We start from the raw sequence: 23,350 nt of genomic DNA, 5'->3' as shown, positions 1-23,350 counted from the left end.
CACAAACCAGTGGTACATTCTTCTCGTGACCAAAAATGGACATATACACCAGACGTGCTGCTACACACAAGCCAAACTTCCTGTCTCTCTTCACCCGCCCAGAGACTTCATAAACGGGGTCTTGCTGGGCGGAGGCAGTACCTAACACACACTACTTCCTGAAACAAAATGGAGCACGCAACTCAATAGAATGGCCATCTCCTTTCCATACCAACAGACTCCTCCCAAGCAGGTGGTAAAGCTCTATGTGGCTCAATTTAGGGAAGCACGCAAGCAACATTCCGTAACACACTGGGTTAAAAATAAAATACCAATGGTCATTGCTTTTCCGCGAACAAAGACCCCCTATGCTCAGGCAGTAAGGCAGTCAACATCCATCAAGGAAAAAAATGCACACCCAACATTCTGCTACATCTGCCTTTCGTACTTCCCACTGCACACACAAGAAGGTTCAATGAGTAAATAGTAAGAACTTGTTTTTTTAACACAGTGCATCTTATTTCACTTTTGCTCTTTCTACGCTCTATTAATAACATGTGTTACTATTACCCAATTTAATGTACTCGGTTTAATGGCCTCGGTAAGATGGAAGGCTGAATGAACTTCATCAGGATTCAAACTTGCGACAAGTGTAGGAGTGCATACTTCTGCAGAGTTTTCAACTCACTGATCCAACCTTCTGGCTTAATTGTACTACATTTTTTAAGCAATGAAGGATTAAAGGTTGACTTACCTTTGTCGTGGTTTGCACTTGTGGCCTTCAGATTTTAGTTGTGAGCATGTAAGACAGCAGGATGGATCAGTGAGTTGAAAACTCTGCAGAAGTATGCACTCCTACACTTGTCACAAGTTTTAATCCTGATAAAGTTCATTCAGACTTCCATCTTTCCGAGGTCATTAAACCGAGTACATTAAAATGGGTAATAGTAACGCATGTTATTTACAGAGCGTAGAAAGAGCAAAAGTGAAATAAGATCAAGCGCTAAGTACGAAACAAGTCATTTAAATTTTCATTAAATTCTCAAATGATAAGCAAGCATCAAACTCAACAAAGGAGGAGTACAAGCCTTATTGCTTTGGTCAGACTCAAGCGAAGCCACCAACCACCTCCTGGATCACGGTTTCATGAGACAGTACGCAAAGTCATGTCAATCTATGGGAATATAGCAGACAAATCCAGGACCGACCCTAGCCTGACTTGCCACCTACCAATGAACTCAAAGGCCTCCTCAAAGTACTGCCTCAGGTTCTGCTTGCTGTTGTCGGTGGCTGGCAGCCTCTTATAGCGGACGTTGCTGGACTCCAAGTGGTAGAGGGGCAGGTGGGTGGTGACGTTGATGACATGGCCAATGTTTCGGCCCAACATGCTCTCCAAGTCCTGGGCATCCCGCTCGTTCCCCAGGAACAGGAAGGGGAGGATTGTGCTCAGCTCTGCGTTCTCAATGTCAGGGGTCAGCAACGCCCCGCTGTTCTCCACTGGCCGGGAGATGACATCTTGTGGATTCTCCGGGTCTTCTTCAGAAGTGCTACTGGTACCTGCAGAACACACAGAGTGGGGTTTAACTCATGATTTACAGTTTGACCAATATACTTGTAAAATGTTGATGCACATTTTTGGATTTCCATGCAACTTCTATGTGATGTGCAACAGTGAGACAAGTATATGGGCTTTCTCTTCAGGCTCGATCTACTGCATACTACTGCACAGAGCATGCCACCCAGGTGGCTAACTAGCCCTTGTATTGCTTAGTGTCCTTCAACGTTGAAGATGGGGTGCCTCACAACTCGTAAAGTTGTGGTGAACTAAACTGTTACCATTGGGGTGTTTGGTCTACTAAATGCCATCACCTTCCAACCAAAACACAATTTGATGGATTTTGTGCTCACCAGCTGTCTGAGGAGATCCAAAATACAAGTAAACATATTTTAGGTAAAACAAAAATATGACAACCATATTTTGCAAAAACAGTAACTAGGTGTAAAAAAAACCACAACAATAAATTACCTTTGCAAAAAAACGAGGAATCTACCTCATTCCCTATTCCTCTAGACAAAGCAAAAAATGTTGCCTTTCATTCCGTCTTTAATCTGACCTACCGCCTTTTAATGATATGAACCAGGCTGGTCATCAGTCAAAAAAAGAACTCTATCAACCCTGGCGTCCAAGCCATCTCCGGCACTGCTCCAACCTAGCCATAAAGCTTGTCAATCACATCCCATCCCAAACCTTTATTCCATGTTTGAGAAACTCCTCACTCCCTCCCAGGTTGCAACCATCAGCATCTGGATGTCCATACATTGGAACTTACTCCTTGCTATGTAAAAGTTTTGCTTCCACATTGCCTCATTAATTGGTGCATCGCAAATTTGCTTAATGAAACAAAAGTACCCAAACAACCAAGCCGGCGTCTGCTCATTACTGTACTCTACATTCTCAATCATCATGCTCACCTAATTTGAGATTTTATTTTACAAAATGGGGCATGGAGAAGACTATAGAAATAGTAAGGGGACACTGTTAGGATGAACATTCCATCAAACCAAACAGCAGAAGCTCGCCAGCGTTGCACTTCTGGAAGCTTCTTAAGACAATCTGTGTTGGGTCGATTGCGCACGCTCAATTTATCATGCTCACATCAAAGCTGGCATTCAACTTATCCCTCTTCAAGGTTCTGTCTACATCAGGTGTCACCCACGAGTAGCGCGTGAGCTACCAGTAGCTCTCCAGCTACTTGCGAGTAGCTCTCCTGTGTGAATCCCAGCCTACGACTATCGAAGCTTTTGCGTCGTTTAATTATTATACGTATTCCAAAATGAAAAAGCATGTAGTCAAGACGCAAATGTGTGTATTTTCACAGCTCGTAAGCTAATGTCTGTAGAAAAATAGGAAGGGTGGGATCACACTGCTGACCTCCCAGCATAGTTTGCCCCTTAGCAATATGGTAAATGCAGTTTGTAGAGCACACTTACTTGGTATTTTGCTGGAGTGTTCCACCAAAGTTGGTGCAGGTCAATGCTGTACATCTCTAAATAATACTAAGGGGCGAACTGTGCTGGGAGGTCAGCAGTGTGCTCACACCCGTTCCTGTTTAAAAAGGCTCCCTTGAGCCAGTGAGCTGACGAGCAAGTGGAGATGCATGCACCTGTGCGCCTGTGAGAGGTATTGAGACCTGCAAGAATTGTGGCAGCCTGCCCGGCAACCCCAAAAGAAAATCGTTTTTTGATCTCTACTGATGACGGATAAAATCCAGAAACACATGTGCCTAGAGATGACAGCACTAATCTGCACCACTCTGGTGGAACACTCCAGCAAAATACCAAGTAAGCGTGCAGTACAAACTGCAATTTCATAATGCTAAGGGGCGAAGTGTGCTGGGAGGTCAGTAGTGTGCTCCCACCCCTTTCTGTAGAAAAATAGTTGAATTTTCAAAATGTGTTTAACGCAATTAATTGAGATTTACTAATCATATTTATACCTTGGTGATTCGAGGGTTGCAGCTAGGATTTGTATGCACTACCCATGTAATATTTCAGTTCAAATTGTCAAAGCCTTTTTGACATTATTGCTGGAAACCCTGCGTAGTGCACCGATCTTATCACTGCTGACACTCTTGGATGGGGTGTTCACTTTTACATCAATTAGTATAGTATTAGTAGCTCGGATGATTTTCATTGAACACAAGTAGCTCGTTACAGAAAAGGTTGAAGACCCCTGGCTTAGATGTTACAAAACAAACTACAGCCACTTTGCAACCAAACATGGTCCTGTCTCCATATGTGTATGAGTAATTGCCAGAGCCACTGGAAATATGTGATTCCGGTGTTTTTTTGCATACTTGCAGGTTTGCAGAATTTGCTACATAATTCATCTTCATCATAACTGCAGATTAAAAAAACCATTTTAAATCGTTTCTAGCTCGAACGGATCGAATGTTACAAAAAATGCCACCACGTGTATTGCTGCGCACTGGTAGGCTCGTCACCGCCCAGAGATACGTCCCATTTCCTTTGCTGATGGATGCTTTTGGGTGTTAAATTGATACCAATAATGAGCAACATTTGCCCAGAGAGTGCTAACGTTGTAAAAATGACAACATAACGAAGTGATACTGGCACAAAAAGTGCCGCGTCGTGCTCCATAATGTGTCTAGTCTAGACGCATAATTTTAACTCTGCGGCATCATTTGTTTCTCTCTTGCCGCAGAATTCCAGCGGGCCTGGATTCCAGAGTGAACATGATATTTCACTTGCACCCTGTGCCGTTCCTAGCTGCAAGGTGAGACAGAAGGAGCAAACTCCCAGAACAATAGAAGCACAAAAGCAAACTTGGCTATCGAGGGAGAAAGTCCTGTCGAGCAAGAAAATGACGAACACCAGGAGAAGGAGAGGCCAAAAAAGACATTCCCCACCACAGACAATGGAAGCAGAGAACAAAGCAAGACAATGCCTACGCCCTTTAAGCAGGAAAGATCTGATCTAAAGATCAGAGTCTTCTAAGTTGGTGTAACCTGGGGGATAACTCTGCTGTGGCTTCACCTTCCACGGAGGGAAGATCTGACCAAGAGATCAGTCTTCTACGTCGATGCTACCTGAGCGATAGCTCTGCTGTGCCTTCACCTTCCACGGAGGGAAGATCTGACCTAGAGATCAGTCTTCTACATCGGTGTAACCTAAGGGATAGCTCTGCTGTGCCTTCACCTTCCACTGAGGGAAGATCTGACCTAGAGATCAGTCTTCTACGTCGATGCTACCTGAGCGATAGCTCTGCTGTGCCTTCACCTTCCACGGAGGGAAGATCTGACCTAGAGATCAGTCTTCTACGTCGATGCAACCTGAGCGATAGCTCTGCTGTGGCTTCACCTTCCACGGAGGGAAGATCTTCTACGTCGATGCTACCTGAGCGATAGCTCTGCTGTGCCTTCACCTTCCACGGAGGGAAGATCTGACCTAGAGATCAGTCTTCTACATCGGTGTAACCTAAGGGATAGCTCTGCTGTGCCTTCACCTTCCACTGAGGGAAGATCTGACCTAGAGATCAGTCTTCTACGTCGGTGTAACCTGAGGGATAGCTCTGCTGTCAGAGCCCTGCGGCTGATGGGTTCTTGAATTTTGAGGAAAGATATTGGCGCAACCAGAGAGATAGGTCCATTGACTTAAAAGAGCTCTCTGTAATAGCTCTGCTGTCCAAGACCTGAGCCAAAAAGTTCACCCTGGCCTGAGGGAAAGCCATTCAGCATGTGCCCGTGAGAGCCAAGTGGGGCGAATGTACTGTTCTGAACCCGCACACTGACAGAGCTCTGCTGTCTGCGCGCGGAAGACCTGTGGAACCCGAGAGATAGTTCTGCTGACCGAGACAGGAGTCTGTAAGGTCTGTGTAATGGGGCGTATACTATGGGTAAACCCCTAGCAATAGCTCAGCTATTTCAGACATGAAACACGAGCCCTGTATCACCTGCAGGGTAGCTCTGCAGTATGTTGCGGTGAGGTTTAAATTGAGAGATAGCACTGCTGTCCTAAGCCTCAGCCTGTACACCGTGCAGTCTCTGCCTGGAAGACCTATGTTACCCCGGGGATAGTTCAGCTGTGCCCACACGCGAGACAAGAGTGACAGAGTGTGCAAACCGAACAGATAGCTCTGCTGTCTGAGTATAGTATAAGGTGGGGGATCTGGTGGGTATCGGAGGCCTGTACGATCTGGTCTGTTTAGCCACAGAAATAGCATACTACAACTGGGAAAAAATTGATACTTACCCCTTTAACTTCCAATTGAGTTGGGTTATTTTAGGAGGTGGACAGTTCAAAGGGATGAAAAACGCAATAGCTTTGACAAATCAAATTGCCCACAGCCCTCCCAAACAGGCCTGGCAGGCTGAGAATGTGTGGGGGGTGCCTGTGGTGTCAGAGGCCTCCCCACGCACAACAGAGGAAGAGGGTGGGGATCCGCAAGCGATGAGGTAATGCCCTCCGACCTCCACCGCCTAGTTCCAGCTCAGGGAGTGGGCGGGGCACCTCCTACTCGCAAACCCCTCAAGACACCAGCTGCTCCGGTGCCCGCTGTATGAGATGACATCACCCCGGGCCCCACGACACCCCTCGCGCCCCTTTGTTGGGGGCAGGCCCAGCTGTCAGCCCGGGGCAGATGGACGCTCCCCCAACACAAAAGACGGAGTTGTCAGCCGCCAGTGACAGCTGCCAGGACCCAGCCCTGTTTCGCGCCCACCCTAAAGCGTGGCACAGGCTTGTGTGGTGCCTTCGGCGCTCGGTCTGGGCCCCTTTCTGTTTGTTGTTCTTTTGCGTCACACAATCTTGCTCTCTCCCATAGTCCTGTACCTTTCGATTGGGACCCTTTTGACTGTGTTGTGTACTTCTGGATTTTGATCTGCCCAATTTTCTCCACCTTTTTATTAGCGTCTATATTTGTCTTCCTGGTATACCTAGGGGTGTTGTTGGTCTCTCCCTTGCTTCATTTCTTTTTATCAAGGCAAACTTTTTTTTTCTGTGCGTCTTCATTTGGCGTTGCATATTCTGTTGACGGTTTGACTTGGGTCGGTCTATCCAATGCTTTAAACGTCAATACAAAAGTGCTGGTACTCTCTATTTAGAGTACATATTTGCTCCTGAGAAGTCTCAGTACACTCCCATTAAATGTATTTCAACAGAGGTAAAAAGCGCAGGTACCCTCCTTTTCAAATGAAAGAAGTGCAGGTACGCTTCAACGCCTCGTCAGGGGTAGTAAGCTCTATATAATTACAATACTCGGTACCTGCCCATTCAAAGCCCTTCTAGTGTACTTCTAACTTGGGACTCTCCCGTTCTTGGTTATTTTTTATTTCGATTTGGGCCCATCCCTTTGTTGTGAAGACCATAGTCTTTGCTTTTCTTCTTTACTTTTTTGGTTGGGGCATATACGCCTGTCTTTAGCACTTCTCGAGTCAGGCCTATCACTTTCACCTTTATTCTGGACTCATGCCTTCCTTGTTTAATTCTTATTTTCAGTCTATCTCTTTGTAGTTAATATTAGATTTAAATCCGAAGTTTAGAGTTTTCATGTTTTGGTATGTACCTACCTTAGCTACTTCACAGGTTGTGCCTTTGCACTAACTTTCATGTTTTCTTTGCACATACACTTTATTCTTTACTGTTATGTGTCGTAGCGCCCTCTAAGAAAGCACAGAGGTCGCAGAAAGTCATCTTGCTGGGGAAACGATTGATGTTTTGCCACAAAGTATGCTTGACCCAGGAAGGTTTCCTTCAGGAATGCACTTTTTAAAAAATGCAGAAATTGACTATATACAATCATGATGTTACTTTCAGTGGTCGTTCTTATGTGGCTGAGGGGCAGGGCGGACGTGCACTGCCACAACCTGGTGCACATATTGGAATTGTTGGCGAAGCGGGTGATAAGAAGTGAGGTGCATCTGCGGAGCTGGGCATCGGCCCACCACTGGATTAGAAGGCAAGCTCCTGTGTAAGACTGAGGTGCAGTGGCAAATCTGTGTGGGGCCCCAAATATGGAATAGCAGGGGTCCTGCAGGGCTGGGTGAAAGTGCACTGGCAGTTTCATGTAGGTCTCGGTCATGGAATTGTGAAGCTGATGTAGGACTTACTCAAAGGAGATAATACTACAACAAACCCCTTTGTCACCAAAGATTTTTTGAGAAGTAAGTGGGGATGGTGTACCGACATCCCACATCAAGCCATCTCTAAGTGTTCTCCTATCCGTGCTTTAAGTACTAGACCTCTAGTCTTTAACCACAAGCCAAACTGAAAGTGCTTAGAAGCCTGAGGTGAAGCGTTGGTGCACTAAGATACTTAGGGGTCCCATAAATGCTGGAAGCTTGTCCTCGAACCTCTATTTGTAAGCCACAGGGGGATCTTGCACCTAGAAGCTCCTGACTCAGGAATAACCTATGCCTGGTTGGGCAAAGTACCAGTGCTCCAAAGGCAAGGACTGGGTGTGAAGAGGGTGCCTTAGTATTTTTCATATGCCTCAGCCCAATGTCATCTAGAATCGGGTGGCCCTAATGCTGTGCCATCATCGCAAAAGTTTACATACTAGGGAAACAGTTCCAAGATGGCCGTTGAGGGTAGCACTATTATGACATCATGTTTCGCACTTTGAAACCCTACGCACTTCTTTTAGTTGGAAGAGACTGGAAAGTAAGTGAGGGATGGGTGTCAAGCCTAATGGGAAGCCAAGACATGCTTACAGAGGTCTACAGCGAAGCGGCTCACCTGGAAAATCTAGAAGTCACTTTAAGCATATTCACTGACAGAGCTACATGTCCTAAGATTTCAGACAGGAAGTCAGCTGTGCAACATCAATGAATCAAAATGAGAGTTCCAACCCAATCAAGATCTAACACCTAGTACTGCAACCTCAGCAGAACAATGCAAGGGGTTTCAGTTCTCAACGCAAAATTGCATTATGCCAACTGAAGGACTCCCCAAATGCAATTTTAATTTCCTTTGCATTAACTGGACACCAAGGAGGGGGTGGGGCGCCGCACATATGCCAGGATAGCCTGTAGGGTGGGATGAGATATAGCAATTGTAAATTTTTCAAGTATGCAATGAAAACTCAACAGTCTTGCATAAATTAAGGGAAACATCACTTACAACGCAACTTTTACCACGCAATGCTTTTACATCGCAACTTTTACAACGCAAACCATTACAACGCATTGCGCTGGGGGGCGCTCTAGGATAGGGAATAGGTTTAATGTACTATCCAACACCTTCCCTACTATCCACTGGGACTGGAGTTGGAATAGTAAATTAAACTATTCACTATCCAGCGCCCCAAAGCACTATGCGTTGTAATGGTATGCGTTGTAAAACTTGCGATGTAAAAGCATGCATGGTAAAAGCATGCGTTGTAATGTCGAACATCCATAAATTAATATTAAAAATGACTCTCCTAACAGATGTATACTGGTTTTGCGGTAAAGAGCCTTGCGTGAACCTTTGCTGTAAAAAAAAAAAAATCACACCACTACACTTTTTTAGATGGAATACCATCCATAATGTGTATCAGTTTTGTTTCATAAGTTGTGTTGGTAGGACAATTAAATATATCCCTCTCAAACTAATACGGACTTTGTTTCCACATTAGGAGGCCAGAGTGTAGACCTGGGCTGTGTGTACATGTGATGGTAAGAAACTGTGTGGAAGCTTTGCTTTCAATCTCAGGAACTGTAGAACCAGAATCCAGAACAAGTAAGAGGTCCCTGTGCTACCAGAAGTTCTGGGGTTCAGTTTATGGTTCAGTGATAAAAGTCGAAATTTTCTGTCCAATAGAGAGACTGTGATGGAGGAAACTCAAGCAGCGGGATTCTGCTCCGGATGTAGTACTCACTACACTAACTGAAGATTTTCTTATATCATCAAACTCTAAATCAGGCGCTTAGTTGTGGTATGGACTTAAAGAACCACACCACAAATGCTAGCATTTTAACCCCTTCTCAAGGTCATTCCTTATTCCCCCACTTTGGAAAGAAAGGGAGTGGTCATGCATGGAGTTACCAGAACACAACATGAGCTGTGAAGCTTACCTTTGTCTGCAGGTGAGGGATCTGGGCATGGCCTGTTGAGAGAATTGAGTACCAGGTGCAGGTTCTGGGTGGTCGGCGGCTTGGGAGGCGGGTCGCTGCTGGGTGCTGGTTCCTGCTCACTAGCGCTGCAGGCTGCTGTGGGCTCCTTGGGCCAGAGCCTCTTTAAGGAGTCGCGACCCTCCCGGGAGGTGATGAAGTCCAACATGGCCAGCTTACCCTGCTGCAGGCGGCGCCTCCCTGCGGTGTCAGAGCAGCTAAAGTGCATGGCCCCCTGCAGATGGCTTTTTGTGTACTCCACCAAGTTGCGGCAGTCCAGGATCATGGGCGCCTGCGTGTGCACCTTGCATTTGGTCATCTTCTTTGCCAGCTCCTCCGGCCAGATGGTGCGCACGCTATAGTCATCGTCATAATTGCAGCTGAAGGAGGATCCCTGAGGGTCATAGGTGACAATGGGGTCGCTGCTGCAAAAGCTGCAGGAGCTGCTGACCGACTTGACGGAGGGGTTGCAGGTGAGGCAGGCCAGCGACTTGAGAGCAGACCCACATGGCAGGCAACTCAGCTTCTTCATTGGGGGGCTGCAGCTGGAGCAGGCCAGCGACTGAAGACTGGATGCACTGGAGAAGCAACTCAAGGACTTAAGGGTTGGCCTGGAGGGCAAGCAACTAAAGCCAGCAGCCTCTTCGCAGCGGGCGAACCTCCAGCAGCTGCGGCAGCCGCACTTCAGTGGGTGCATAGCCCACCGGCCACAAGAAGAAGCCACTGGGCTGGATAGGTTGGACGAAGTGGGAGACTGTGCCTTTATGCAGCCCAGAAGCCGAGGCGGCTTGTAGTTCTCCTTGGATGGACTTTGCTTGGGTTTTGCGCTGTGGTGGTTGAAAAGCTTGATTAATTTCAGGCGTTGCAAGAAGTCTTTGGGTTTGTGGTCCAGGCGGGTGGATAGTTTGGACTTGTGGGTTGGGGTGGGCTGGCTGTCGGGAAGGTGGGCATAGGCCGCGTCCTTGGCAGCCTGGTGGCCTTTTTTCACATAGAGACCCGACCGCCGCCCAGTGCCGAAGGCCCGGTCCAAGTGCAGATCCAAGGTCTTGGGCCTTTGGAGCGCCACAAGACGTTCTTCAAGAGGCGAGGGAGGCATGGGTGACACCGGGCTGTGGGAAAGGATGGAGAGCGTAAAGTAAGGTAGTGAACTTTCGCAAGAGGCATAAAACACATTACACAACACCACAAACGGAACACACATACATCCACACAACACATACAGAGAAGTAAAAAGCCCTGGGACAGAGGGAAGACGTTTTAATTGCACTTATGACTGCAATGGCATAAGATATACGTTATTATCATGCACATGTTCTTGTAACTGGAATGTCATACACAGGGAACGGCTCAGTGTTACTGTGGAAGTACTTGCACAAAAAAGGCAGCACATGGTGGCTGTGGATGTTCATGTCAGTAGAAGATCCTATCACGTCCGGGAAGCAGCCGTCACAACGCAACCATTACATCGCACTACACTTACAATGCAGGCATTACATCGCAACATCCTTTACAACGCATGACACTACAACGTAGGCATTACACGCATACCATTACAACACATGACACTACATTGCATGTCACTACAACGCATACCATTACAACGCATACCATTGGAGTTAGAATAGTCATTTTTACCCCGACATTATCCAATACTTACCCTACTGTTGCACCCCCCGGAGTTAGAATATTAATTTTTACCCCTATACTATCCAATACTTACCTTAAATGCAATGTAACGGTATGCGTTGTAAAGGTAGTATGCTATGTAATGGAATGGGTTGTAAAAGTAGTTTTTCAAAATGCGATGTAGTGTCATACGATGTAATGGAATGCGTTGTAGTGGATGTTGCGATGTAAAACTGCGTTGTAAGTGCATGCATTGTAAATGTATGCGTTGTAACGTCATACATTCATCATGTCCACGTGCCACCGAGTCTACAGCATTTCTGGTTCTCCCTGTAATCTAATACATAAAATAAAAAGATGAGGGAGGGAAAACCGAGAAAGGACGCTGACAGCAGTTTTTTTTTTGCAAAGGTAATGCTAGTGAGTTGGTGCAGTGTTGTCTGCCTTTAAGGGAAGCTCGCGCAGCTCCTGCTTGTGACGCACGTGCTCGGTGTATGAGGGGAGGCAGGTGCGCAACGTCCAATGAACTGGAGAAGCTCCAGGCCCCCAACCCCCTTCCACCCGCAATCACTTTCTACCTCCCTCCCAAGCACCCAAGAGGGATTCAAAAAGGTCATTTCTTCTAAAATAACTCGAGGGGGGATGTTGATAAATCGGCTGCAACGGTCTGCTGAACCCGCTGGCTCGCAACTTCAAATCTCTTTCATCTCTGCGAGATGAAATGAATTTCATTTAATGTTGTAAGAATACCTCCTGGTGCTATTAAGTGCCTTGGGGCAGAACCATACAAAATGCTGACAATTTCTTCTTTTTTTCTTATAAACCACTGTGTATAGTGGGTAGAATGACACACTCCAAACGTATCCAACCACGGAGGTCTCAATGCGTGACATGAAACGAGCACAGGATAAAGTGGCAATAATAGCTCAGTGGGCTGAGCTCATGTTGTAGAAAGCGTGGTAACATTCAAGTTCCAACCCCTGCAAGGTAGCTTCAGGGGTTAAGGGTTTGTCACAAAGACCTTCAGGTAACCTGGTTCATTAACCCGGTTTCCTACACGAGAAGGATAGCTTAGTGAGTTACTGAACCTGCAGCTGAGACTTCCATTTTACCGACAGGTCGCTGCACCTACTGCGGAAATGTGTGTCTGTAGCCTGCAGGCCACAAAGTCCTTCCACGGTAAGACAGCTTTTGTTGTTACCGTGCCTACTTACAGGTGACAGTGTTGAAAGTTACAATGCTTGCAGACAAGCTGGTGGGTGGGGGGGCGGGGGGCGGGGGGGAGCATATGGCTGTTAACGTAAAAGCCCCGGACTACAGCACTGGGGCACGGTGTCCTCTGGTAACCTTATGCAGAAATTGTGTATGGCCTGCAAGTGACAGGCTCGATTTCTTGCAGGAGTAGGAGTTTAAGATATAGCCTATGTGTTATATATCTGCCCCAACAAAGTCCTGGTAGAAGCTAGGCATCGTTTTTTAAAGCCTATATGTTTTAAATATAATCTATTTACTGTTAATGACATGATCGCCTTAATTAGATCGCCCTCAAATGAATTTATTACAATTTGTATACATTTTTAACATATTTTTATCACTATTTTAAAAATAAATTATATATCTGTTTATATTTATAATAATGTATCGAAGTTGTATCCATTTTAAACTGTTGATCTCTGAATGGGTCTAAAATAATCAATTGAATTGAATTGCAGGACCAACCTGGACTTTGAGCCTTGCAAGGCAGGTAAAACGAGTGCATTTAAATGTGATGAAAGCAACACCTATTTGTTCAATGGGCAGAACTGTTGCTGGAGGTTATTTCACTTGCTTTGCTTTTCCCCTCTTCCCAGTGCTTAAATGGGCAGGGGTACCATCAGGTACTCACTACCTGCACTTTAATTTGTAAGGGATCGTACCGGCACTTCTCAGCACTACTGACATGCTTTTACTGACATGCTTTTAGTAGGAGTGTGCACACACTTTTCAGCAGAAAACATACAATCTGGGGACAAGGCTGCACTTATATATTTTTGTATTTCGAGCGCTGTCTGCTCTACTCACCAAGAGAAAAACTGATCATCCAATGTGTGTATCTAAATAGATTTTTCTGGGGAGAAGTAAAGTTCAAGCAAATTTGCCCAAGTTCTTAAAATCAGAGCTGCTCTCCTGAAACGGGGTACACAGGGTAGTATATACAAATATTAGGAGGGTCCTGAAAAATATTTCTATTACCCCTACTCTCTCCAACACAACAAAGATATTTTGACATCCTGTGCATGCGTTGGATGTCTGTCTTTAACTAGAGGACCACAACCCATGAAGATATCCTCACTTCTCAGCCAGCTCTATTCCCAAATATCTGAGGGCAGGAAGGGGGGCTTCCACCCACCTCCCAGGGAAAAAAGTTATAGAGACCAATGTAGCTCATACAGAGTGCTTTTTAATGAACTAACTATTTGCAACGAAAAGTCCAATGTATATATGAAAGGAACTAGGACCACTTGTTCTCTGTGCCATAAAATGCAAGATTTAGGACTCATTTTACCAATAAAATCCTGGATATAAATCTGTCCACTTGTAAAACATTAACTCCTATTATGCTGAGTCCAATGTTTACTGCCCCAATAAAATACACTATATCATAGCAAAGGCTTCCTCAGCCATTTCCCTCCTCCTCATTACTGGGACCTCCAGAGGTGAAAATCTCCACTTGCCATGTTGTTTCAGATAAATGGAGCAACTTATACAAAACACACTTGGTAGGTGGATCACCTGGATACATCAATTGGCGGGACCATTTATGTTTCATGCCCAAAGCTAACGTTATAATCTTACACATCATAAGGACAATGAGGTTTCTCACTTGGTCACGTTTTTACTGATGGTATATTTTTAGGGATTGGCAATAAATCACTTAGTGTAAGGAAGGTTGAGAAATAGAGGTTTCTTGTGATACTACCAAAGCAAAAAATTAATATTGGTCCAAGCCAAACACATTCTGGAAATACACAATACAGAGACAGTTTGGCATACCATGAACTATAGCAATGGGCAACTTCACGTCTCCGTTTACAAGGAATAAACAATCCACGGATTGTCTCTATAGATCTTTCAGCTTAGCATCTAAACACTCAATTGGCAACGTTGTTCAGGTGAGAGGCGATTCGGCAGTGGACACCAGGTATACATCCTGCAGAACCGCTTTCTTGGAAAGGTCCATTTTTTTCCCCCTGTGCATCATGATCTCCAGGTGCAGTTCTCACACCGAAAGCAGATAACAGAGTCTCATAATCGTATTCTGGCAGTCTATGATACGGTTTCCAATACTTCTAGAGATGCTCTTGGGCGGCCGATTTCTTCTAGCTTATGCACCACTCCTCCTCTCAGGTTCAACCCCATGATCAAAATGTTTCTGCAACAGTAAACTCTTTAAATGGGAATCTTTGGATTGCCCTGGTCTACGCCAGAGCTCTTGGCAGAATCTATCACATACATCCAGCACGTCTGGATTGTTGGCAGCCACGGCCCGTGCAGGTAAAAGCAGTGATGGGGGATTTCGAAGGAAGATGGCGAGGGAAATTTAATTATTCATTTAATCTTTCCTCATCATCGTCTGTCAAAATCCCCCCACCGCTCTTACCTGCACAGGCCGCGGCTGATTGTTGGTATCACCAAAGTTTACGAATCCATGCAGACAACCTGAAATCATTGGTGTATGGATGGAACATCATTTCTACTTTAGCAGAGATCTCTTTGGTTATTAATTTCCTGATCTCAGTGGCAATGCAAGGAAGGTGGTATTAAACAATTAAGAGCTACCATTCGTCAAATGTACTAAGAAATACCAAACCGGAAGTTAATAGGCAAACTTCTTCTAATACATCAGCTTCTCAGATGCATAACATATCGTCCATCTTTTAAGGAAAATCAACATTTCCCAAGATGCTACCAGAAAAGTGACAAATTTCCACACCATAACTGAATTGGAAAAGGGCCCACTACATTTTCAACAGGTCGCAACGGAGGCTGGCAATGTGAAGAGTTAGACCCCTCCAAATTTGGGTCCGGCCAGTCCTTTGGTATGTGGGATGCTTGTACTCCTGCTGGCTTTGTTGTATTTGTTCTATGTGTGCTTCCATCACTGCCCATGATGTATTTCATGAACGTGAAGGGGGCTGTACAGTTGCTTTGAAATCTGTACCCATTTTAAGTGTTGGAGAAGCCTGAAATGTTGCTGCAGCCTAAGTTCTGTTTTCTATGTGCGAGGGAAGCTTGCACAATTGCAGTCATTACATATCTGTTCTGAGAACGCAGAAAGCAGTAATTGGTGCTACCCATGCTGAACTTTTTACTGTGCGCAAGAAGTCATTCATGCAAATTGTATTTGAAATATTTTAAAAGAATATATATCAAATACTTGATGGGGTGGAAACATGCACTCCAAACAACGTGACTGGTTCTAGTGATGGACAGAGCAAGTACACATTCATTTTATAAGTGTTTATCAAAGGGTGTCAGCTTAGATGGGAAGTATTTTAGTGTATGCCTAGGGTGGAGGAGAGTGAAAAACAGTGTCCCATGTGGTCATGGCTGCCATTCTAGAGGGAGAATGGGTTCCGGTTTGTGGGTGGATAAGGTCTAAGACAGCCGATAGCTATAATTTCTTTTTGTAGGTAACAGAATCTGTTTATTGTTCCGTGTGAAGAGACATTTATTTTGTTCCTGTATGCCAAGCATTATTGTATATTTCTTCTTTTTGCCACGAGGTAATTTCAGACTGTCTGTGCTATATCTGTTTTGTGTGTGAATGATGCTTGCACTGCACCTTACACCAGTAATGTGTCTGAGGGATGCTTGCAGGGACACTACCAGTGCTGCACCTGTTCTGTGCACTAGTGGCACTTGCTCCGTGTTGAACCCGATGTTCCTTTGTGTTTGATGAGAGCTGGAACAGCTGCTGCTTGCGCTGAAACGGATGTATGACCTTACAACGCATGCTTTTACAACGCATGCCATTACGACGCAGGTTTTACAACGCAAGTCGTTACAACGACTTGCGTTGGGGGGCGCTGGATAGTGAATAGTTTAATTTACTATTCCAACTCCAGTCCCCATGGATCGTAGGGAAGGTGTTGGATAGTAATTAAACTATTCCCTATCCTAGAGCGCCCTCCAGCGCAATTCGTTGTAATGACTTGCGTTGTAAAAGTTGGGTCGTAATGGTAATGCGTTGTTAAAGTTGCGTTGTAAAGGATGTTTCCCGCTGAAACTGTTCTGTACATGTTCCTGTTCTGTGTTTGAGAGGTGCTTACATTGGATCACCTATTGTATGAGAGATGGTATCTTGCACTATATGTTTTGCTGTTGCCCAGGCTGTCCAAGTCTTGTGTGAGGGAAGCTTACTTGCCCTAAAGATGGTATGTTGTACTTTGTAAGCATGTGCGTACACATACAATCAGAGGTCGTATTGGGCGAATCTGTGGGGACCTAGATGCCTATATCTTTATAACTTTGAAAAACAGTTCCCCTACATTTCATTAAAAGACCACCGTCCTGGAACAGGTAATTCTGACAGATGAGATGCCTCCGCTGGGAGGAAAAAGAAGTAGTCTCACCGGGAAGCCTGCTACCTCAAAGAAATGTAAAAGGGTCAAAACTAGTTCATCTGCAAATGTTAAGGCTGCTTTGAAAGTATTATTAGCATGAATTGATGGGGTCAAGAAGCTTCATGATGACAAAGATTTTTTTTTTTGAGTGGTAATGAAAAGGTGCAACCATATGGGTTATGAAGATTGTGCTTTTAATAAATACTTACAAAAATGCTTTCAAGACGTACTGTCTGATTGCATATTACTAATATCTATATTTTGAAAGTACTATTTTCACCTTGTACCTAAATATTTTTGTGGCAGTCTAGATTGTGTTTTACGTAATGCAGGTTTAAAATAATGACTTACATATTCACAGTACTTTCTCTCACAGTTCTCATAGACAGGAACAACGTAGCACTGAAAATACACAAGTCACCATTCCCCACTGCACCAACCAGCATTGTGGCTCTCTGGCTAAAGACACAAACATCTGCAACAATTCAATTAACCGACAGAGATTTCACAACATAAAACGGTGCATTGCCCACTGATTCATTTACCTTGCATTCATCTTTCAAGTTGTGAGTTATTTTATATGCAGTTAAGTGAAAGACCAACAAAACAGATAGTTACAGAATGTTTTGTTTTTTCAACCAAGGCTTTAGTCCTGCCCTCACACTGACCCTCTTTGCACTCAGGATCTCAGTTCCCATACGTTTTCATACGCCCGCTGCATGCAACCGCGTTTGAACCGCTGAATCTTTCCTTCTTCGTAGGAAAAGGTTTGCATTGTCTAGTCACGCTATATCCGTGTGCACAAGGAGATAAACTAGAACTTCTGCAGTCCGAGGTCTGCTCGTTCTGAGTTTGCATAAGCTCGCCCTGCAGAGCCGTTCATGCTGTATTTGTTCTGCGCGTGGGAGGAGCTCGTGCAGCTGCCTCGAGAAAGTATCAAACTAGGGCTGTTGTTTTTGCTCTGCCTGGCCTCTGTTAGGTAACTATTAATCATCGGTTCCGTGTTTGTCGCACGTGTCACGGTCCCGTGTTCACACCTGCACCTGATCGGCGGGGCCTGGCTGTGTGTCCTCGTGCCACAGTTACAGGGCTTCACGTGTGCTGGTCTGAAGCGTCTGCAGGAGCGAGCCTCAGGGCGGCACGTGCCAGGGCGCGACCTCTTCGGAGCGTCCATGTGGTGAGGTAATGCTGCTCACCTCTTACGCAGCTCTCCCGGGCACCCACTACGAGGTCCCAGTTTTCCGCCTGGTATCTCCCTATGAGGTGGCGGGGATTTCAGGTTATAAATCCCCAGAATGGGGAATAACCTGCTGGACCTAGGATTAACGGGTACTTTTACACAGTTTCCCCCTAATTCCGGGGAGTTTAACACCGCTATTTACCAACTGCCGTACACAGGTGGTACCTTCGGAAGGCAGTGGAATCAGAGTGTGTGTGCTGGGCGTCTGGGGAGGCTGCGGTGGGAGGGGGGGATAGGGGGGCTGTGTGGAGGGCAACACCTAGTTTTTCTGGAAAGAATGAGGTTGGCAGGACATATAAAGATGTTAATGGGCAAAATTTAAGGAAGTCGTGAAAAGGTTTTTTAAAGTTGCCATAAAAGTAGAGAGCTAGTTGTACCTCTGGGGAAATGCAGGGGCAGCCCTTCTGCAATGGTGGAAGAGCGTCCCCCCACTGGCTCAGAGCCAGCAGCAAAAAAATAAAACAATATTTCAATATTGTTTTATTTTTAAGCCACTGGCTCAGCCAGCGTGTACAGTGAGGGGCAGGGCCGAGGCCTGGGAGGGGAAGAGGAGTGCAAAGTGCACCCCCTAAGTGCTCATGTGTGTTAGGCCGGGCGTGTTAGGCCGACCACAACACACATGCACACTTAGGTTTCTCTAAGCTGGCTGTATGGAACAGCCAGGTTAGAGAAACCCCACAGACTCCCTGACCTGAGTGGAGCGTCTTTCCAGCCTGCTCAGGCCAATCCCAGAGTCCCAGCACAGAGGCGGGAGGCGGCTGGCAGCAGGTAAGCGTAACTTTTTATTATGATGGTAAACACGCCCACGTACCCCCGTATCCCCTCCCGGGCAGAGGGAGAATGGGTTCTGGAGATCAGTATGTAATGGATGGGGATTATCCATACTTCTACGGCCTCTAGCAGCCCACTTTAGATATCTAAAGCAATGGAGACCAGACCAGGGGTACTCCACAAGGCATGGAGGTGGCACAGAACGTGGAAGATCCCAATTGGGCAAGGTGTTTGAACAGGCAGGCAGAAAGGAAACCATGTCAGCAGGGTTGGATTGGGATTGAAAATCGGCCCGGGCACGCAAAAAAATAAATAAATAAATCGGCCCACATTTGCATAAACACTCCTCAAATGACTGCTTCGGCGTAATCTTATAAAACAAGCACTGGCGTTGCCAATAGGTCTCGCAGTAGGAAAGTTGGAGCTATTACAATTGCAAATAACAATGCCTTTTATTTTTGTTTTCATTTAAAAAACATAAAGGGCTTTGTCATTTACAAAACCAATAGCTCCAACTTTCCTACTGCGAGACCTATTGGCAACGCCCAGGCACTGAAGGGAACTAACTGTGCACAGATGTGTTTCTTCTGAAAGAGCATAATGTCTTCACTCACAGTTAAGTTTGCCACTGGCTGAAGTGAGCTCACCCTTTGCCCCTTGCTGTACGCTGTGGTGGGCGGAAGAAAAAACGTGAATAGCACAACAAACCACTGAATGAAGAGTGTTGGCTAAGCGAGCCAAAATCGCTAATTTTAGTAAAATACTATTGTCATGGCTAAATTCAGATTTAAAAATAGAATCCCGACACAGGTAGGTAGGTCCCTGTACGCACACGATCGTCTAGAGTTGATAGTAGGTTACACGTAACTTCCTGGAGTTGTGTGTTCACTTAACATTGGTGGCTGCTGAATGCCTCACACGACGCCGATCCGCAGACGAGTGCTGCTCAGGCGGCTCGACACAGCAAATGGCCGCTGCTCTTTTAAAGCCATGTGCTGGGCATGAATGCAGCTGCTGCAACATAAAAGACCAAATGGCTGTTGACATTTGGTAAACCCTAAAAAAGTTTACTGGGCAAGGCCCTCTCCGAGAGTCCATGAATGCGAGAGAACAATCCGCATTCTTGGGGGCTAAGTGTGTGTTTGTTTAAGACCCACCCTCAATTCAGAAGCTAATTGTCTGAATGGAGATGAAGAGGTTGGTGTGCTCTTTTGGCCAGCGGGGGATTTAAGCTGTGTTTTTTTTGTTTAGTTAAAGCCTCGACCTAGTGACGCAGCGCGGGTGGGTGAGGAGATGGGGCTGACTGTCAGCTCAATTACCAGCTCCCAGAAGGACAGGAAATAAAGCGCTGTAGTTACAACGGCAAGCTCTAAGGCATTTACAGTGTTACAAGTGCAAAATATTACACCATTAGCCTGAAAGGGAACTATAAAGTATAATCGCGAGTTAAAGTGAACTGGCGATGCGTCGAGGCAACAACTTTACATAAAATAATTGGCTGCGCACCGCGGGTTAACGGAGCCTCGGCTCGTATTATTATCACTAACGAAGCTGTCATTACGGACGCCGGGCATGAATATTTTACAAGGTTGGCGCCTGCCCGGTTCTCCAACGGCTGGGCCCAATCTGCACTTTGAGGCTCTGCAGGGGCAAGCCTCTCCCTCCCAAACCACGGACTCCCAAGGCTGAATCATTTAACTGTCTCACAAGAGAAGGGCGAGGCTCTAGTGTAAAAAAAGGGGATTGTGGGTGGGCAGAGATCCACACGATGGTAGAGGAGCAATGGGAAACATCACAGTTGAAGAAACTAAGTTCTGACTGCAAAGTTAGGGGAGGAGAAGTAAAGGCTGTGTTTGAGGGGAGAGAGAGGGGAGGTGCTGGTGTGGGAGGAGTGCTGCTACGGCCTGGGGGAAGCTGGCTGGGGAGGGGTAGGAGAAATGAAAGTAAAGGCTGTGTTTGCGGGGAGAGAGAGGGGAGGTGCTGGTGTGGGAGGAGTGCTGCTACGGCCTGGGGGAAGCTGGCTGGGGAGGGGGAGGAGAAATGAAAGTAAAGACTGTGTTTGCGGGGAGAGAGAGGGGAGGTGCTGGTGTGGGAGGAGTGCTGCTACGGCCTGGGGGAAGCTGGCTGGGGAGGAGAAATGAAAGTAAAGGCTGTGTTTGCGAGGAGAGAGAGGGGAGGTGCTGGTGTGGGAGGAGTGCTGCTACGGCCTGGGGGAAGCTGGCTGGGGAGGGGGAGGAGAAATGCAAGTTTATGGCCCAAAGGCGCGTGCATGTGGTCACGTGAACTTAATGAAAACCGAAGCAAAAAGCCCGTGGTTTCACGAGAATTTTGAGCACTTGAATTCTCGCTCCCTCAATGCGCTTGCGCGCATTGTAGGTCACGAGACCTAAAAATGAGCGGGGGGGGGCTTGGGGAGGAAATGTACACGTTAGTTTACACTGCTGAAATACACCTGGAAACAAGTGAGGCCACTTCTACTCAGGCCCCGTGCCCCCGCTCAGTATGTGCATACATTATTGAGCCGGCCCGAGAGACAAAGGGAGTGACACCTCTTGCTAAACTGAGGTAATGAACACCCATCCGCCTATAGAAGGGCCACTCAGACACCTACTGGGCCACTGGCTGTATTCGAACAATAGAGACAGCGCCCAAATGGCCCCCCAGACTGCTAAAAAAAGCAGCCCTTAGTAAAACTCGGACACCGGCCCCTCGGGCATTGCCCGAATGCCCGCGTTACCAATCCGACGCTGCATGTCAGGACCTTTTCCCTGGACAAATGTGGGTCTGTAAACTAGACAAAAGTGCCCCATGGTCTACTGAGCCAGAAGTCGCTACAAGACCAAAAGAACAAGCAAACAGGCATCACTGGAGGGATCTCTGTCCAGAGAATCACAATACAGTTCGGTAGCGGCACAAACGGCGATGGGAAGAAAAGTATGGGGTTCTTCAGATTCTTTAGCTCTGCAAATGGAAGCTACTTTTCAGGAACTAGACTTTTCCCATCTTGTGGGCTACATTAACTCTACTCCGCTTACTTTTCAGCCGCTCGTGATATATTCAATGAGGGTGCCTAACTTCAATACGATTGTCTACAAAGTAATCCCAGGCCCTCTGGTCTAGATTGGCAATTTACTAGACAGGGTATAAAGAAGAAATTCAAAGGACAAGGGTCTGAGGTGGGAATTCGTGGATGTAGTCTAATGTCAATTCACAGGAAAAGGAGTGTCCAGTGGCAATTCCCAGTATTTGGGTGTAAAGTGGCAATTCACAGGAATAGAGTGTAAAGCGGCAACTAACAGTAAAAGGGTATACATAGCAACTCTTAAGAAAAGGGTTTAGGTGTCAATTCATAGGAAAAGGGCTTACATTGGCAATGCTTAAAAAGAAATGGGTGTAAGATCATAGGCAATTTTGCGAATAGGGCGTAAAGTTCCAATTCAAGGGAATAGGGGTTTATATAACAATTAATAGGAATGGGGTGTAAAGTGGAAATTCAAGGTTGAATGGTGCAAAGTGGCAGTCCACAAGAATCAGATGTAAAGTGGCAGTGCAAATGAAAAGAATCAACGGGATTAGGGTCTGAAGTGACAATTCACAGGAATAGGGCCTCAAGTGGAAACAGAGACTCATAGGGTCAAAGGTTGTCACTGTTGAGACCTTTGAAATAAATCAGGGGCACTAATATGTTAAAGTGTGAGATCGGCAGCACATTATATTCAACCCCAATAAGACACACTGATTCAAAGTAGAAACCGAAGAAACCACCAACTTACTCCAGTGAAGATTAAAATCACCAAGAAAAAGCAGAGACGGCACATGCAAAGTACAAAGTAGTACAATTAGTCTAACCATCAAAGATGGTCTATAACTGCAGGATTCACTTAAACTGTAACAGTGAAAAAAAAAGTCGGAGAAATCGAGGGAAAAAATCAACACAAAGCCTAAAGATAAAATGGGCTGCTCTGGAAGTAGCAGGTGTAATTATTTACGTTTCTCATACAAGCAGTGCTTTAAGTGGGCAGGTACTCACAAGTACTGTACTTCTCTGAACAGGAGCAATACGTTTAATGGGAGAGCCCTGGCACTTCTTGGTAGCAACCATGTACAGTGTGATAGTAAATATCTGCACTTTTATTTTTCCATTTTGAACACTGCAAACGACCCATTCTCCTGCAAAAATGGTTGAAAGGCTCAAACACTATTGAGCACGCATAAACATGTGAGATAGCTGGCAAACTGTTTCTTCATAATCCAGGAATGGCAGGATGGTATTTTATCTGCAGTCACAGAATGAATGAGAAAAGCGATGATCACCGGTTTCACTCAAATCATGTAGTGGTGTCATGCGCAGAGCACAGGCGAGACAACCTCAAATAGGTGACGGAAATTACTCTGGACCCCATTCCATTCAGCTGCTTCCATTATATTACAGACAAGGACTAACCATATGGAAATTAACCTAGTTTCTGGTCCAAAAGTGTTAGCACACCTGCAGGTGCAAAAAGCACCTTTACCCA

At 45.8% G+C, this 23,350-nt stretch overlaps 1 protein-coding gene across 2 annotated transcripts in view; it reads right to left on the bottom strand.

The window, feature by feature from the left end:
* Positions 1-23,350, bottom strand: part of LOC144781597 (dual specificity protein phosphatase 10-like) — a 48,604-nt gene that overhangs the window by 5,211 nt on the left and 20,043 nt on the right. For both annotated transcript variants that reach the window (XM_078660518.1, XM_078660517.1), the window contains exons 2-3: positions 9,555-10,699; positions 1,210-1,536 (exon numbers count right to left, since the gene is read on the bottom strand). In XM_078660518.1, the coding sequence (XP_078516644.1) occupies positions 1,210-1,536; positions 9,555-10,686 (1,459 nt within the window). In that variant the 5' untranslated portion in view covers positions 10,687-10,699. The remainder of the gene's footprint in view (positions 1-1,209; positions 1,537-9,554; positions 10,700-23,350) is intronic.

Source organism: Lissotriton helveticus, chromosome 9, assembly GCF_964261635.1.
Source record: "Lissotriton helveticus chromosome 9, aLisHel1.1, whole genome shotgun sequence".
In the NCBI taxonomy this organism is placed as follows: Eukaryota; Metazoa; Chordata; class Amphibia; order Caudata; family Salamandridae; genus Lissotriton; species Lissotriton helveticus.
This window is presented reverse-complemented; position numbering and strand designations above follow the sequence as displayed.